Below are 15,262 nucleotides of genomic sequence, written 5' to 3' on the forward strand. Positions count from 1 at the left end.
TACATTTGGAAACCTGCCTTCCAGTCTGGAATATTTGCATTGGCCACTTGTCTGTCATTTTAGTAAGTAAGTAAATTTAATTTATAAAGCACATTTAAAATAGTTTTCACTGACCAAAGTGCTGTACATAGGGTAGCTAAGAAATCAGAGGTAAAATACACAAACACAACACAAAAGAAAAGATGCATTAATAGCTGCAACAAAAGTACACATTACAAACACAGAGATTGACAGACAAAGAAGCCAGAATTACACAAACAACAAATGAACAACAACATTGAATAACACCCACTACAAAAAGAACTAGGGAATGGGTAGCTAAGAGGTTGCAAAAGTCAGTGAGTAGAGGTCAGTTTTGAGCCTGGATTTAAAAGAGGAGATAGAGGGGGTGAATCTAATGTCTGGGGGCAAACAGTTCCACAGACTTGGAGCCGCTACTGCAAATGCCCCATCACCTTTTTGTTTGAGGTGAGTCCGGGCCACATGGAGGAGACCTTTATCAGCAGATCTGAAGGACCTACGTGCAGGGGGTGGTTTCAGAAGATCTGGAGATGCAAGTGGGGGCTTGACCATGCAGCGCCTTGTAGACTATTAGTAGGACTTTAAATTGGATCCTAAAACTAATGGGGAGCCAGTGTTAAGAAGCCAGGACAGGGGTAATGTGCTCTATCTTCTTGGTACCTGTCAGCAGTCTAGCAGCTGCATTTTGCACCAACTGTAAACGCATTAATTGAGACTGGGGGAGACCAAGATAGAGGGAATTGCAGTAATCTAGCCGGGATGTAATGAAGGCATGGATGACTTTTTCTAGGTCTTCAAAAGGATAAAGAAGGTTTGAGATGGGAGATCATTCTCAGCTGGAAGAAGCTATTCTTAATAACAGTACTAATCTGCTTTTTAAAGCAGAGTTCTGAATCAAGAGTGACACCTAGGTTTTTAGCATATGACTTAATGTATGGAGAGAGATGAGCAAGTTTGTCAGCTGCTGAGGATCTAGATTTGGGAGGACCAAAAATTTTATAGGCACGCCTCCAATGTATGTTTATAAAGTTGTAGTTTTGTTTTCAAACAGTAGAATGTCTGAGTGCATTTGAAAGTGATAACGTAAAGCCTAATACATACTATCCCTGGTTGGTGATATGCCACCACTCGAACATCCCTTAATTACCCCACACTCAGTTCCATGCGCTCAACACAGCCCTCGCCCTTCTGAGTTCTCAGCTTCACATTTTTTTCTTTGGCCCCAGCACTTCCTCACACTTCTTTATATTCACACTTCTATACATGTAGAAAAAAGAAAAAATGTCCAGTATGAAACTCTGGTTTATGGAAGTGTTTGCCTTGATCAAGGAGATTCCTGAGGACCTTATAAATTGTCATTGATGTCTAAAAGAGTTTGGCCTCCACTAATCCACTGTAAAGCAGATAATATACAAATGAAGGAAATTCAGCACCACTGTTACTCTCCCAAGGAGTGGTCATCCAACAAAAATCACTTCAAAGGTGCAGTGCATAATAATATGGGAAGTCACAAAGAACCCCAGAATAACAACTAAAGACACACAAGTCACTCTTACACTGAGTAATGTCAATGTTCATGAGACTATCACCAGGCAAATACTGAACAAGAATGGTGTGCATGACAGAATAGCAACAAGGAAGCAACTACTCTCCCAAAAGAACACTGCTGCCTGTCTAAAGTTTGCTCAAGACCATGTGGATAAGCCAGATGCCTATTGGATGATTTAAAAATATTTTTTAAATTTTTTTTTTTGTGGACAGATGAACCTAAAATAGAACTTTTTGATTTAAAGAAAGTAGTTACAGCAGAAGAAAGGTCACATTTTGGAATGTTACATTTTGCCAAGTCAAGGTCTGAACCATAACCTAGTAGAAATGTTATAGAAAAACCTTAAAAGAGCAGTTCATGCAAGAAGGCCCACCATCACTGAGATGAAGCAATTTTGTAAGGAGGAATGGGCCAAATTTCCTCCCATACATTGTGCTAGATTGAACACCAGTTACCAAAAATATTTGGTTGAAATTAGTTAAGGTCAAAATAGTTATTGACAACAAAAGGTTCACATATCTTTTTTTTTTTTTTAAAGTATTTAAAATGTTGGATAATTTTGCTCAATCTGAAAGTAGTGGGAACAAAATTTACACAGAACAAGAAACAATGAACTGCATCCCTACTATCTCTGTTCCTACACCTCATGTCAAACACCTTTGCAAAAAGCATTCAGACAAATCAAAACTCTCTTGAAAAAAGTATACCCTGATCCGACGAAACAAAAAATAGAACACTTTGAAAATACAACCCTAAATCAGAAAAAAAAGATTGGGATGGTATGTTGAAATTAAAACTGAAAAAATGATTTGTAAATAATCTTTGACCCATTTTGCACTCAAAACAATACAGCAGCACATTATTTGATGTTTTACCAGAACTTTTTTTTTTTTCAAAAACATTTCAATTTTGAACCTTGCAACACATTTCAAAATAAGTTAAGACAGTAAAGCATTTAGCACTTTATAATGTTGCCATTCCTTCTCACAACACTTAAAAGATGCTTAGGGACTAAAGTCACCAAGTGCTGCAGTGTTTCAGGTGTTATCGTTTCTGATTCCTCCTGCAAACAGGTCTTAAGGTGTGCAACAGTATGGGGTTGTTATCATATTTTTTGTTTCAAAATTCACCACAAATTCTCTGTTGGGGACAGAGGGGACAGGCACCCTCTTCTTCTGCATCCATGCCTTTGCAATGTGTGCAGTATGTGGTTTTGCATCACATTGAAATATTCCTGGAAAAGATACAGTCTTGAAGGTAGGATACGTTGCTCCAAAATCTCAATGTAATTTTCTGCATTAAATGTTGCCATCACAGAAGTGTAAGTTATTGACAATCCCATACCATGACAGATCCTGTCTTTTATACTTGTTCCTGGTAGCAGTCTAGATGGTCTTTTTCATCTTTGGTCCAGAGCACATGACATCCATTTCTTCCAAAAAAGACCTGGAATACAGATTCATCTGACTACAATACATGTTTCCACTGTGTGATGGTCCATCCCAGATATGTCCAAGCCTGGAGAAGTTGATAGCGTTTCTTTATACAGTTAACATAAGGCTTCCTTTTTGTACCATAAACTTTTAACTGCCATTTGTGGATGTAATTCTGTATTGTAGTGCTCGAAAAAGTTTTGCCAAAAAATAAATCACGAGCCCATGTGGTCATATTGCACTTAAAAGTACCATAGCACATTGAATAACCATTCTTGATGCAGTGCCATCTGAGGGGTCAGAGATCATTTGTCTTCAGTTTAGGCTTGAGCCCTTTCCCTTTATGCACCAAAATTCCTTCAGATTCCTTGAACCAGTTTATGATATTATGCACCAAAGGGTGAAATATCCAAATCCCTTCTTATCTTTCTTTGAGGAATATTGTTTTTAAACAACATTCAAGATATTTTCTCATGCATTTGTTGACAAACTGAAGATCCTTGGACCATCTTTGCTCTTTAAAGGCTAGGCCTTTCTTGGATGCCGATTTAGTGCCAAATCATGATTACAATCACCTGTTGACATCATGTGTTTCAAATCACTTCATTATTTAATTGTTTTACCTCATTACTAGCCCTAAATTGCCCCCAATCACAATTTTTAAATGTTTTGCAGGCCTGAAATGCAGGATCTATATTTACAAAAGAAATGAAGTTAACCAAACAAACGTGAAATATCTTGGGTTCATACTGTCTGCAATGAAATACTAGTCAGTGTAAATTTAGATATCACTGCTTTCTTTTTTTAATTTGCATTTTCCATACCATCCCAATTTCTCCCTGATTTGGGGTTGTAATTCAGCTCATCATGTTTGCATGTATGCGCCCTAAAAGTGAAATACCCACAGTGAAATATGGAGGTAGGTGCATCATGAAATGGGGCTTCTTGTCTGAAACATATGGTACTGGGGCATTACATGCTACTGAAAGAAATATGAATAGAGTGGTGTATGGGGACATACTAGAGGAGAATTTAATCTACTTTGCCAAGATGACTTTAACTCAAGATAGCCTTGCATGGCCTAGCCAATCTCCTGACTTCATTTACAATGAAAATGTATTGATTTTGAAATTGGGAGTCCAGAGAAACCTCATAACCTTGGGAGATTGAAAATGATTTGCCAAGAGAAATGGAACAAAATTGTATCACAATTCTGCATAAAGGTAAATAATTCTTACCACAGATGTCTTAAAGCTGTTCTTGCCAAGAACATCTTTGCAATAAAGTACTAATGTTGATATTTGGTGTTTGAATACACCCCCCAATGAGTTTAGATAAAAAATAAATAAATCTTATGATTTATTTATTGATTATTTATTTATTATTTATGATTTATTATGATTATATTTAAATCTTATGATGTATTTATACAATACATGCTTTTTTTTTTGTTCATAAGTGTAACTACAAATTTGAGAAACATTGTGTCTGTAAAACACATGTAAATATCACTAAATGAAAGTTAATATTCTTATCCATAATCGGATATTCATCTTTTTGATTTTAAACCCAAATGTCTTCATCGTATAGCAAAAACAAAAGAATTGGTTCTGCTGTTCCAATACTTTTGGAGAGGACTGAGTACAGTGGTATATTTAATAACATTTCCCCCTACTGTATCTTGATATTTCTCAATAACTTTGCTGTTGACTTTGTTATTCATGCAAATTGTGTTTCCTCTATTTGTGCTTCTGTAAATGCCTGCCTGTGTATTGTATGTTTAATATGAGTGTGGAAAATAACATTAGAAAGAATGTTTGTGTGAGAAAGCAGAATGCAAGTGTGAGTGTTGGAGAACACAGACCACCGTCTCCCTCTCAATGCTCTTTAGGGAAAGACAGTTCTGCTCTAGCTGAGCCAGCTGGTGCACTACAGCATTCTGGAAGCATTCCAAATGAATAAGCCTTCATACAGAAAAATACAGCAATTAATGACTCACAGATTCAGTACTTCACATTCATCACTAAAACAAGGTTCATTGTTCATTAAACGTGGCTACAAAATAGCTGCAATTATTTATCAGGAAATACATAATTTATACACAGCCCCTCCAAAATTATTGGAATGACAAGGCCATTTTATTCCCCTATACACAAAAAGAAGACATTTGGGTTTGAGCTCAAAAGATGAATGAGAACAAAAGATTGAGACAATAGATCAGAATTTCAGCTTTCATTTCCTGATACTTATATGCAGATGTGTTAAACAACTTGGCACATGGCACCTTTTGTATGAACCCACCCATTTTTCAGGTGTGACATGTTTCTTACCCAGGTATGCCCTTGTAGGTTGACTGTTTAATCAATTAATACCTCTGAAATGTCTAATCTTGGTTAAACCCCTGGGTTTTGTTTAAAGACTGTATTTGTTCTCAAAAAAGGATAACCCAACATTAAAGGAACAGTCCACCGTACTTCCATAATGAAATATGCTCTTATCTGAATTGAGACAAGCTGCTCTGTACCTATCCGAGCTTTGCGCGACCTCCCAGTCAGTCAGACGCAGTCAGATGCGCTGTCACTCCTGTTAGCAATGTAGCTAGGCTCAGTATGGCCAATGGTATTTTTGGGGGCTGTAGTTAGATGCGACCAAACTCTTCTGCATTTTTTCTGTTTACATAGGTTTATATGACCAGTGATATGAAACAAGTTCAGTTACACAAATTGAAACGTAGCGATTTTCTATGCTATGGAAAGTCCGCACTATAATGACAGGCATACTAACACCTTCTGCGCACTTCGACAGCACATTGATATCTGAGCTCCGTATCAATGCGCTGCCGAAGCGCGCAGAAGGTGTTAGTATGCCTGTCATTATAGTGCGGACTTTCCATAGCATAGAAAATCACTACGTTTCAATTTGTGTAACTGAACTTGTTTCATATCACTGGTCATATAAACCTATGTAAACAGGAAAAACGCGGAAGAGTTTGGTCGCATCTAACTACAGCCCCCAAAAATACCATTGGCCATACTGAGCCTAGCTACATTGCTAACAGGAGTGACAGCGCGTCTGACTGCATCTGACTGACTGGGAGGTCGCGCAAAGCTCGGATAGGTACGGAGCAGCTTGTCTCAATTCAGATAAGAGCATATTTCATTATGGAAGTATGGTGGACTGTTCCTTTAAGACCAGACAGGTGTCAATGGGAGATAAACAAGCCATTTTGAAACTGGAAAAGAGGGAAATCGACCAGAGCCATTGTGCAAGCAATTGGGCATAGCCACAACAATTATTTAGGATGTCCTGAAAAAGAAAGAGACCACGGGACAAGTAACAACCAGACACCAAATGGGTCAGCCAAGGAAAATAGCAGCAGTCAAAGACAAACATTGTGAGAGCTTTGAATCCCTCCCCCCAGGGTTCTGGAACCAAGACCAACCTCTACCAAAAAGTGATGTAAAGGCCAAAACGTGGATAAAGAAAGGATCTACTTATGATCCAAAATACACAAGCTCATTAGTCAAGCATGGTGGAGGCAGTGTCACGGTTTGGGCTTTGTCTGACTTCAGACTGGCCAAGTCACTCACTCGACCTTAGCATGCATTTTACTTCCTGAAGAGGAGACTAAAGGGAGGAACCCCTTAAAACTGCAGTACAAGCCTGGAAAAGCATCACAATAGAAAACAATGCAACAGTTTAGGGATGTCAGTAAGTCGCCAACTTGATGCAGTTACTGCTTGCAAGGGATATGGAACCAAATATTAAGTGTATTGGAATATACTTTAAGACTGTATATTCCAATACTTTTGAGCACCTATAAATTGGGTGGTCTGCCAAAGTTGCCATGTTGCAAGTTCTTTAACAAATCCAGATGTAAATATGAAATGAATCTGAAATTCTGATCCATCATCTCACATTCATCTTTTTTTTTTTTAAATCTCAAACCCAAATGTTTTCAGTGTATAGCAAAAACCTAGGCCTTGCCGTTCCAATACTTTTGGAGAGGACTGTGTAATGTGAATGGGCTTTTACCTTTGATCATGCACTGTTTTTAGCAAAGAGGATACAGTTTCCTGGCAATCAGTCAAAGATCTCAATGACTTTGTTTCAGTCTTCTTATACCTCAACTGTAAATGAAAGCGGACCCAGTTTGACATTGTTTACTGACTTCTCAATACTTTTTGTTTACACATACACTTTCCGCAAATGATTACTTACAGAGAAGTGTTCACTTAGCTGAGCTTTAAAGGAATCAAAGGCAGCCATGACTCCAGAACTCAACTCTGCCTCAGATTCTTCATCTTCCATCACTGCTTACACACACACACACACACCATTCAGCCCTTTGAGGATCCCTAAAGTTTATCCTTCTATTTCTCACTACAGTAAAACTCATGTTCCTCAAATTTTTAATGATCTAATTTTAGGATCCTGCCACTCTGCAGAAGCAAGCCAATTTTACAGCCATTGGATTTTAAAAATTCAAAACACTATGGAATTTTAAAAATAAATAATTTTTTTTATTTAGTCTCCCCACATGACTTTATTCAAACAGGCAGACTGCCACTTTCATAGGGTTTAAAAAGGAACAGCTAAAGGTTCTTACCTTTACCACTCTCCAGTGAGGGGGAGATGAATAGTTTTCTTGGTTTTAGTGTTGAGAATGAGAGCTGCTCATCACTTTCAACCTCACGACCCACATGCAATTCTGTTTGATGATTCAAGTCAATTGCAAAAAATTGCAACAACAAAAAAAGTTATTCTATTTTTGTTAAGGTAAAGCATGAAATAATTGTATGCAACATACCTGCTGATGCCAGTAGTCTTTTGTTTGGAGGCACAGATGGTTCTTTGTCTACAGTGTCCTTCTGATTGAAAAAAAAAATCTATGAACTACTATTCTATTATTATTCAATATTATAGACTATTTATAATATGTCCATGTTGTTATTTTCAATAATTAAAATATTACTTTGGCATGAAAATCAAAATTAGAACCTAAAAGCCTCCCCCCCCCCAAAGTTTTTGGAGTTCTACTTGAATGTCAAACACTATAATGATATGAAGATTTGACAAAAGACATACTACAATAAAACAATATAAAATACCTCAGTAGATCCAACAGGTTCCTCCTGTGTGAAAACAGAATCTTCAAATGTATGGTCTTGAAACACTGCAACGGGGAAAAGAGGGAAATCTGAAAATTCTGCATAAAGCCACTGTACATTCTCATATGGTATATTTTTTTCCTACCAGGTTTACATCTGATCTGGTACAATATACCCTTAAAACTAAATGATAAAACCAATACATTTGATGCTTAGTTTCATTTGTTTGGGGTTTTTTGGCAAGTCCCAATAGCAAAAACATCACACTTTTACTGTGATAAACTGGTAACCTCTAGAAAGGCCCTGACTGTGTCATGTTCATCCACTGGCCATTCTCATCAACCAAAATGACAATGGCAGCAGTCCTGTTACATTTCCTCACTTTCTGTTCAACTAGCCCCATTTCCAGAAAAGTTGGAAAATTTTCCAACATGTACGAATAAAAAAAAAAGAAATCCATGATTTTTTTTAAATTCACATGAACCTTTTTTTAAAAGTAGAAAGAAAAGATTTAATAGTTTTACTGACCAACGTAATTGTATTTTGTACATATAAACAAAAGTTAGAATTTGACGCCTGCAACACACTAAAAAAAGTCGGTACAGCGGCACCATCACCATTGTATTCCATTGCCTTTTCTTTTAATAATTTTTAATTGTATGGGAACTGAGGATACTAATTGTTGTAGTTCTGCAACTGGAATTTTTGTCCATGCTTGCTTGATACAAGACATCATCTGCTCAACAGTCCATGGTCACAGTTGTCTGATTCATGATGTGCCATAGATTCTCAAAAGAAGACAGATCTGGACTGGCAGCAAGTCAGTCAAGTGCACACACTGTCTATGAAGCCACACTGTTGTAGCCTGTGCAGAATGAGGCCTGGCCTTGTCTTGCTGAAATAAGCATGTACTTCTGGTAAGAGACATCACCTCGATGGCAACATATGTCTGTCTAAAATCCCAATATACATCTTTGCATTAAATGGTACCTTGACACACATGCAACTCACCCATGCCGTGGGCATTGATGCACCCCTATACTACCACAGATGCTAGCTTTTGCACCTTTCTCTGATAAACTGGATGGTCATGTTTACCTTTGACTCAGAGAACCCGATGTCCGGTTTTCCCTAAAACAAGCTGAAATGTGGACTCCTCTGACCACAGCACATGTTTCCACTGTTTTTTGGGCCATTTGAGAGTTGTTCAGGCCCAGAGAAATCTGCAGCGTTTCTGCATAGAATTGACAAATGGCTTCTTCCTTGCGTAATACAGTTTCAGGTTGCATTTCTGCATGCAGTGACAGATTGCGTTGTGACAATTGTTTTCCAAAGTACTCCTGAGCTCATGTGGTTATGTTTGTCAGGTCAGAATGACTGTTTCTCAGGCAGTGCCACCTGAGGGCTCAAAGGTCAGGCATATTCAACAGTGGTTTCTGACCTTGCCCTTTAGGCACTGAGATGTCTCTGAATTCCCTGAAACTTTTGACAATATTATGTACTTTAGCTTTTAAAAGGCCTAATTTCTCTGCAATCTTACATTGAGAAATTTTATTTTTGAACTGACTAACAATTCTCTCATGAACTTTGGCACAAAGGGGTGAGCCACAACCCATCCTTGCTTGCAAAGACTAAGCCTTTGATTATAAAAGGAGCATGCACCAATCATTATACCCTCACCTGTTACCAAATTAACCTGCTGATTGTGGAATCTTCCAAAATGATGTTACTTGAATAACCTATAAACTTCTCAGTCTTATTTTGCCTCTGTTCAACCTTTTTTTTTAATATGTTACAAGCATGGAATTCTAACTTCATTTATATTTACAAAATACAATTGAGTTGGTCAGTAAAATGACTGAAAATGTTTTCTTTGGGCTTGTCAGTTAAATAAAGGTGCACATGAATTAACAAGTCACAAATTTTTTGTTTTTATTGCATTTTAGAAAATATCCCAAGTTTTCTGGAAATGGGGTTTGTAGTTATCATACTGTATTTTATTGTGGATCACAATTGCTCAGTGTTGATCCTGCTGCCTATTGAGTATGCTAATTGCTCGTGTTTACACTGTTCTCAATTTAGAATACACATTGCTTAAAATTCTGATATTGTTCTCCACTGTGGATAAAAATCAATAAAAGGCTTGATCCTGAACTCTCATGAGGATGAGAATCATTTAAACTTTCAACCAAACACATAGGCTGCGGTTAAGCAATATTCAGGATATAAAATCTGGCAAAGATAGAGGTAATTTATGGGCTCCCTTCAGCCAGCAGAGACCAAATGTGGCATAACCCCCAGTGCAATAAGCCAAAGTCACTTCTTTGGTGTGGAGAGGGCAGGCAACAACATCCTCATCAGAGTCACAGGGCAGAGTGGACTGTACAAGGGTACGAGGCTACCTGGTTGGCCTCTACCATTAACGTCCCTTAGGAGGCTGCCTGGTCTGCCTCTTGCATGAACTCATCTGTTGGCTAGACTGCTGAGGTCACCCTGTCTGCCTCTACCATTAGTTGGGCTGGTGGGGCTGCCCTGTTGGCCTCTGGCATTGGCTAGGTTGGTAAGGCTGCCCTGTCAGCCGCTGGTATTGGCTGAATGGGTGAGGCACCCCATTGGCCTCTGGTATCGGCTGAGCTGGTGAGGCCAACTGGGTGGCCTCTTTGAGCCCCGCCATCACCCTGCTGCTTGTGTTCAGCTGACTGAGCTTAGCCTATGAGCAGGTTGTAGCCCTTCCCTCATTTAATTTTTTTTTTTTTTTTAATGAGGGAGCCCAGACTGGAGCTGGTACAGGATAATCTTGATCTGCTTTGGTTCTCCTGGATCTGTTTGACATGGTCAGACATGATTTGAGTGAACTCCACTGCATCCATTATTAGGCCTAATATTTTGTCATGGGTTGGTTGGAGACATGCAAATGCATTTATGAAAAGTGAAAACACAGAAAGACTGACTATGTAACAAACACAAACTAGACAAACATGAATATGAACGTAGCATAGATACAACACAGAACAACTACTAGATGAAGTGTTCTACACAAATGACAAACTGATGCTCAATGTACATAAATTTAGTTCAGGTTCTTATGACTTGGTGCATGATGCAAACATGTGGGATGCAGTGGCTGATGAGTGCAGAGTAAAGGACAGCTTCCATCCCAGAGCCAATAATCTTCTGAATCAGGCAAAAGGTATACCCTTGTAGGTCTAGCAATTCAAAACACCCTTCTAACACACTCACAGTTGGACACAACTATTCTTGCTCAGTCAATAAGTATATAAATACTCTAACAGCATTGCTCAATTCACCATACTGGCCTCACTGAGACCATGCCAAGTTGCTAATATTGCAAAATTTTCACTTGACTATCCTCATGCATACTACACAAAATATACTGTATCTGCATCTTGTCACTGTATTATATTCCTTACTGTATAAGAAAATATACAGTATTGAACATGTACAGTACAGTATATGTAACATAGCTCAATTGGAAACTGCACAGCGAATCTTGCTGTATTTGTACAATGAGAAATGTATTTTTATTCATATTAACCCAGTGGGTTAACCTTTTTCTAAACAGCAAAGCTAATCAATACACACAACCCCCCAAAACAAACAAACAAACAAACAAACAAACAAACAAACCAAAAATGCTGGAAAAGGACCTTCCATCTGGCAGCTACTTCCACATAGCAATTAAAAGATCTTATTAGACCCAGGGCTAGTTCAAGGATACAGTCTTCCCTGGAAGTTCAGATAGGCTTATTAATATTGAACCAATTTTTAAAAAATTTTTATAGCACTTTTGACAATGAACACGGTCATAAAGGAATTTTACAGAAATATACCACAGCAACAATATCTTTGGCAGGAATGCTGACTTAAACCAGAATGTGACACTTTTGCACTCTGTTCCACAATTCAGACAGTGTGTGCCAGTGATTCATATGGCCATAATGATGGCCTGTACAAAATCTGTAACAAGTACCACTGTGGGAACCACATTCTGCATGGAGGTACAAGTCTATGCAAAAAAAAAAATCAAAAGTAACAAAGGTTTTATGTTTAGTGGTTTACATATTATTATTATTATTATTATTATTAATAATAATACTTTTCACTTGCCTGTATACAGCCACATTCAAAAGTGTTTGACCCCTGCAAATAAGACACATTTCAAGGTGAAGTCTCTTATGCTACAGTGATCCATTCATCTGGGCACATTAGTTTTGGTTGAGGGCAGAGAGGGCTTTTCAGTAATGTCAATGTGTGACAGGGTAACTATGGCCTGTTCAACCAGGATGAGGCCATCAACAATTGACAAATATGCTGCAGTGTCCATCTAGAACAGTGATAATGCCAGAAAACCATACAGCTGTACAGGGTGTATCAAAAAAATTTGATATTATCTGAGATGTAAATATCCCAGAAACTACACAGGCTAGGCAAATTAAACTGAACCGACTTGATGTTGAGCAACATAAGCTTTATTCCTCAAAATTTGAATGAGAAATTCAAAAAGGTATGTGGATTCCATGAACGATTTCACAAATTTTTAGTATGCGCGCCGCCTGAGACACAGCACATGTAAAGTCAGTAGTCCAGCTCCTGCCAAATATGCTGCAGTATGTTTTTGATAAGTCTTTTCTGGTAACAGTGCATTTTTAGAGAATTCTCTCATGAATGCATGCTGCACAGTCTTGTTCAACTGTGTTCGAGCATACTCAAACACACAAAACGCCTTTTCTTCTCCAGTGAATGGCATTTCTATACCTAAAAAGATAAAAACAAAAAACATCCAGCCACAATCAGTAGCCGCTTATCCTGTGCAGGGTCGCAAGCAAGCTGGAGCCTATCCCAGCTGACGATGGGTGAGAGGCAGGGTACACCCTGGACAAGTTGCCCGGTCATCACAGAGCTAACACAGAGACAAGCAACCATTCACACCTACAGTCAATTTAGAGCCACTAATTAGCCCAACCTGCATGTCTTTGGACTGTGGGGGAAACCAGAGCACCCGGAGGAAACCCACACGGACACGGGGAGAACGTGCAAACTCCACACAGAAAGGCCTTCGTCGGCCGCTGGGCTCGAATCCAGGACCTTCTTGCTGTGAGGCAACAGTGCTAACCACTACACCACCATGCTGCCAAAACCAAAAAAAAATTGACCTGCTTCCAGACACGCTGTTAAAATTTGAGGTCAATTGAAAAAAAATTGGCAAAGTTATTAGATTGTGAAATCTCTTTTTTTGAAACACCCAGTATATTTAGCGACTCAATCATTCACCAATGCATCCTGGTCCAAAGTCTCGGTTTCTGCCCTTTCAGTGAAGCACATTTGACAACAAGCTGTCTATTTGTTTGGAAAAAGACATACTTCTACTCTGCCACAGTTGTTCCAAATTAGCTTGACCACCTCCTTGTCACTTTGCTAATCCTGAGGCATGGGTTTGTTGTGAGACAGTACATCCTTTATCTGATTGCACCAGACATAAAAATTACAATGTACAGTACCAGTCAAAAGTTTGGACACACCAACTTGTAGGATTTTCTGTATTTTGACCATTTTCTACATTGTAGAACACCACTGAAGATACGGTATCAAAACTATGAAACATATGGAATGTACAACCCCAATTCCAAAAAAGTTGGGACAAAGTACAAATTGTAAATAAAAATGGAAGGCAATTATGTGGAAGTTTCAAAATTCCATATTTTATTCAGAATAGAACATAGATGACATATCAAATGTTTAAACTGAGAAAATGTATCATTTAAAAAGAAAAATTAGGTGATTTTAAATTTCATGACATCACATCTCAAAAAAGTTGGGACAAGGCCATGTTTACCACTGTGAGACATCCCCTTTTCTCTTTACTACAGTCTGTAAATGTCTGGGGACTGAGGAGACAAGTTGCTCAAGTTTAGGGATAGGAATGTTAACCCATTCTTGTCTAATGTAGGATTCTAGTTGCTCAACTGTCTTAGGTCTTTTTTGTCGTATCTTCCATTTGATGATGCGCCAAATGTTTTCTATGGGTGAAAGATCTGGACTGCAGGCTGGCCAGTTCAGTACCCGGACCCTTCTTCTACGCAGCCATGATGCTGTAATTGATGCAGTACGTGGTTTGGCATTGTCATGTTGGAAAATGCAAGGTCTTCCCTGAAAGAGACGTCGTCTGGATGGGAACATATGTTGCTCTAGAACCTGGATATACATTTCAGCATTGATGGTGTCTTTCCAGATGTGTAAGCTGCCCATGCCACATGCACTAATGCAACCCCATACCATCAGAGATGCAGGCTTCTGAACTGAGCGCTGATAACAACTTGGGTCATCCTTCTCCTCTTTAGTTCGAATGACACGGCGTCCCTGATTTCCATAAAGAACTTCACATTTTGATTCATCTGACCACAGAACAGTTTTCCACTTTGCCACAGTCCATTTTAAAATGAGCCTTGGCCCAGAGAAGACATCTGCACTTCTGCATCATGTTTAGATACAGCTTCTTCTTTGAACTATAGAGTTTTAGCTGGCAATGGCGGATGGCACGGTGAATTGTGTTCACAGATAATGTTCTCTGGAAATATTCCTGAGCCCATTTTGTGATTTCCAATGCAGAAGCATGCCTGTATGTGATGCAGTGCCGTCTAAGGGCCCAAAGATCACGGGCACCCAGTATGGTTTTCTGGCCTTGACCCTTACGCACAAAGATTCTTCCAGATTCTCTGACTCTTTTGATGATATTTTGCACTGTAGATGATATGTTCAAACTCTTTGCAATTTTACACTGTCGAACTCCTTTCTGATATTGCTCCACTATTTGTCGGCGCAGAATTAGGGGGATTGGTGATCCTCTTCCCATCTTTACTTCTGAGAGCCGCTGCCACTCCAAGATGCTCATTTTATACCCAGTCATATTAATGACCTATTGCCAATTGACCTAATGAGTTGCAATTTGGTCCTCCAGCTGTTCCTTTTTTGTACCTTTAACTTTTCCAGCCTCTTATTGCCCCGTCCCAAATTTGAGATGTGTTGCGGTCATGAAATTTCAAATGAGCCAATATTTGGCATGAAACTTCAAAATGTCTCACTTTGGACATTTGATAATGTTGTCTATCTTCTATTGTGAATACAATATC

At 38.7% G+C, this 15,262-nt stretch overlaps 1 protein-coding gene across 1 annotated transcript in view; it reads right to left on the reverse strand.

The window, feature by feature from the left end:
- sycp2l (synaptonemal complex protein 2-like) overlaps positions 1–15,262 on the reverse strand; it is a 163,268-nt gene that overhangs the window by 48,768 nt on the left and 99,238 nt on the right. The window contains exons 22-27 of the mRNA XM_060900082.1: positions 8,115–8,179; positions 7,814–7,874; positions 7,613–7,714; positions 7,225–7,316; positions 7,039–7,133; positions 4,868–4,967 (exon numbers count right to left, since the gene is read on the reverse strand). Of these exons, the coding sequence (XP_060756065.1) occupies positions 4,868–4,967; positions 7,039–7,133; positions 7,225–7,316; positions 7,613–7,714; positions 7,814–7,874; positions 8,115–8,179 (515 nt within the window). The remainder of the gene's footprint in view (positions 1–4,867; positions 4,968–7,038; positions 7,134–7,224; positions 7,317–7,612; positions 7,715–7,813; positions 7,875–8,114; positions 8,180–15,262) is intronic.

This window comes from Neoarius graeffei, chromosome 19 (genome assembly GCF_027579695.1).
Source record: "Neoarius graeffei isolate fNeoGra1 chromosome 19, fNeoGra1.pri, whole genome shotgun sequence".
Taxonomy (NCBI): domain Eukaryota; kingdom Metazoa; phylum Chordata; class Actinopteri; order Siluriformes; family Ariidae; genus Neoarius; species Neoarius graeffei.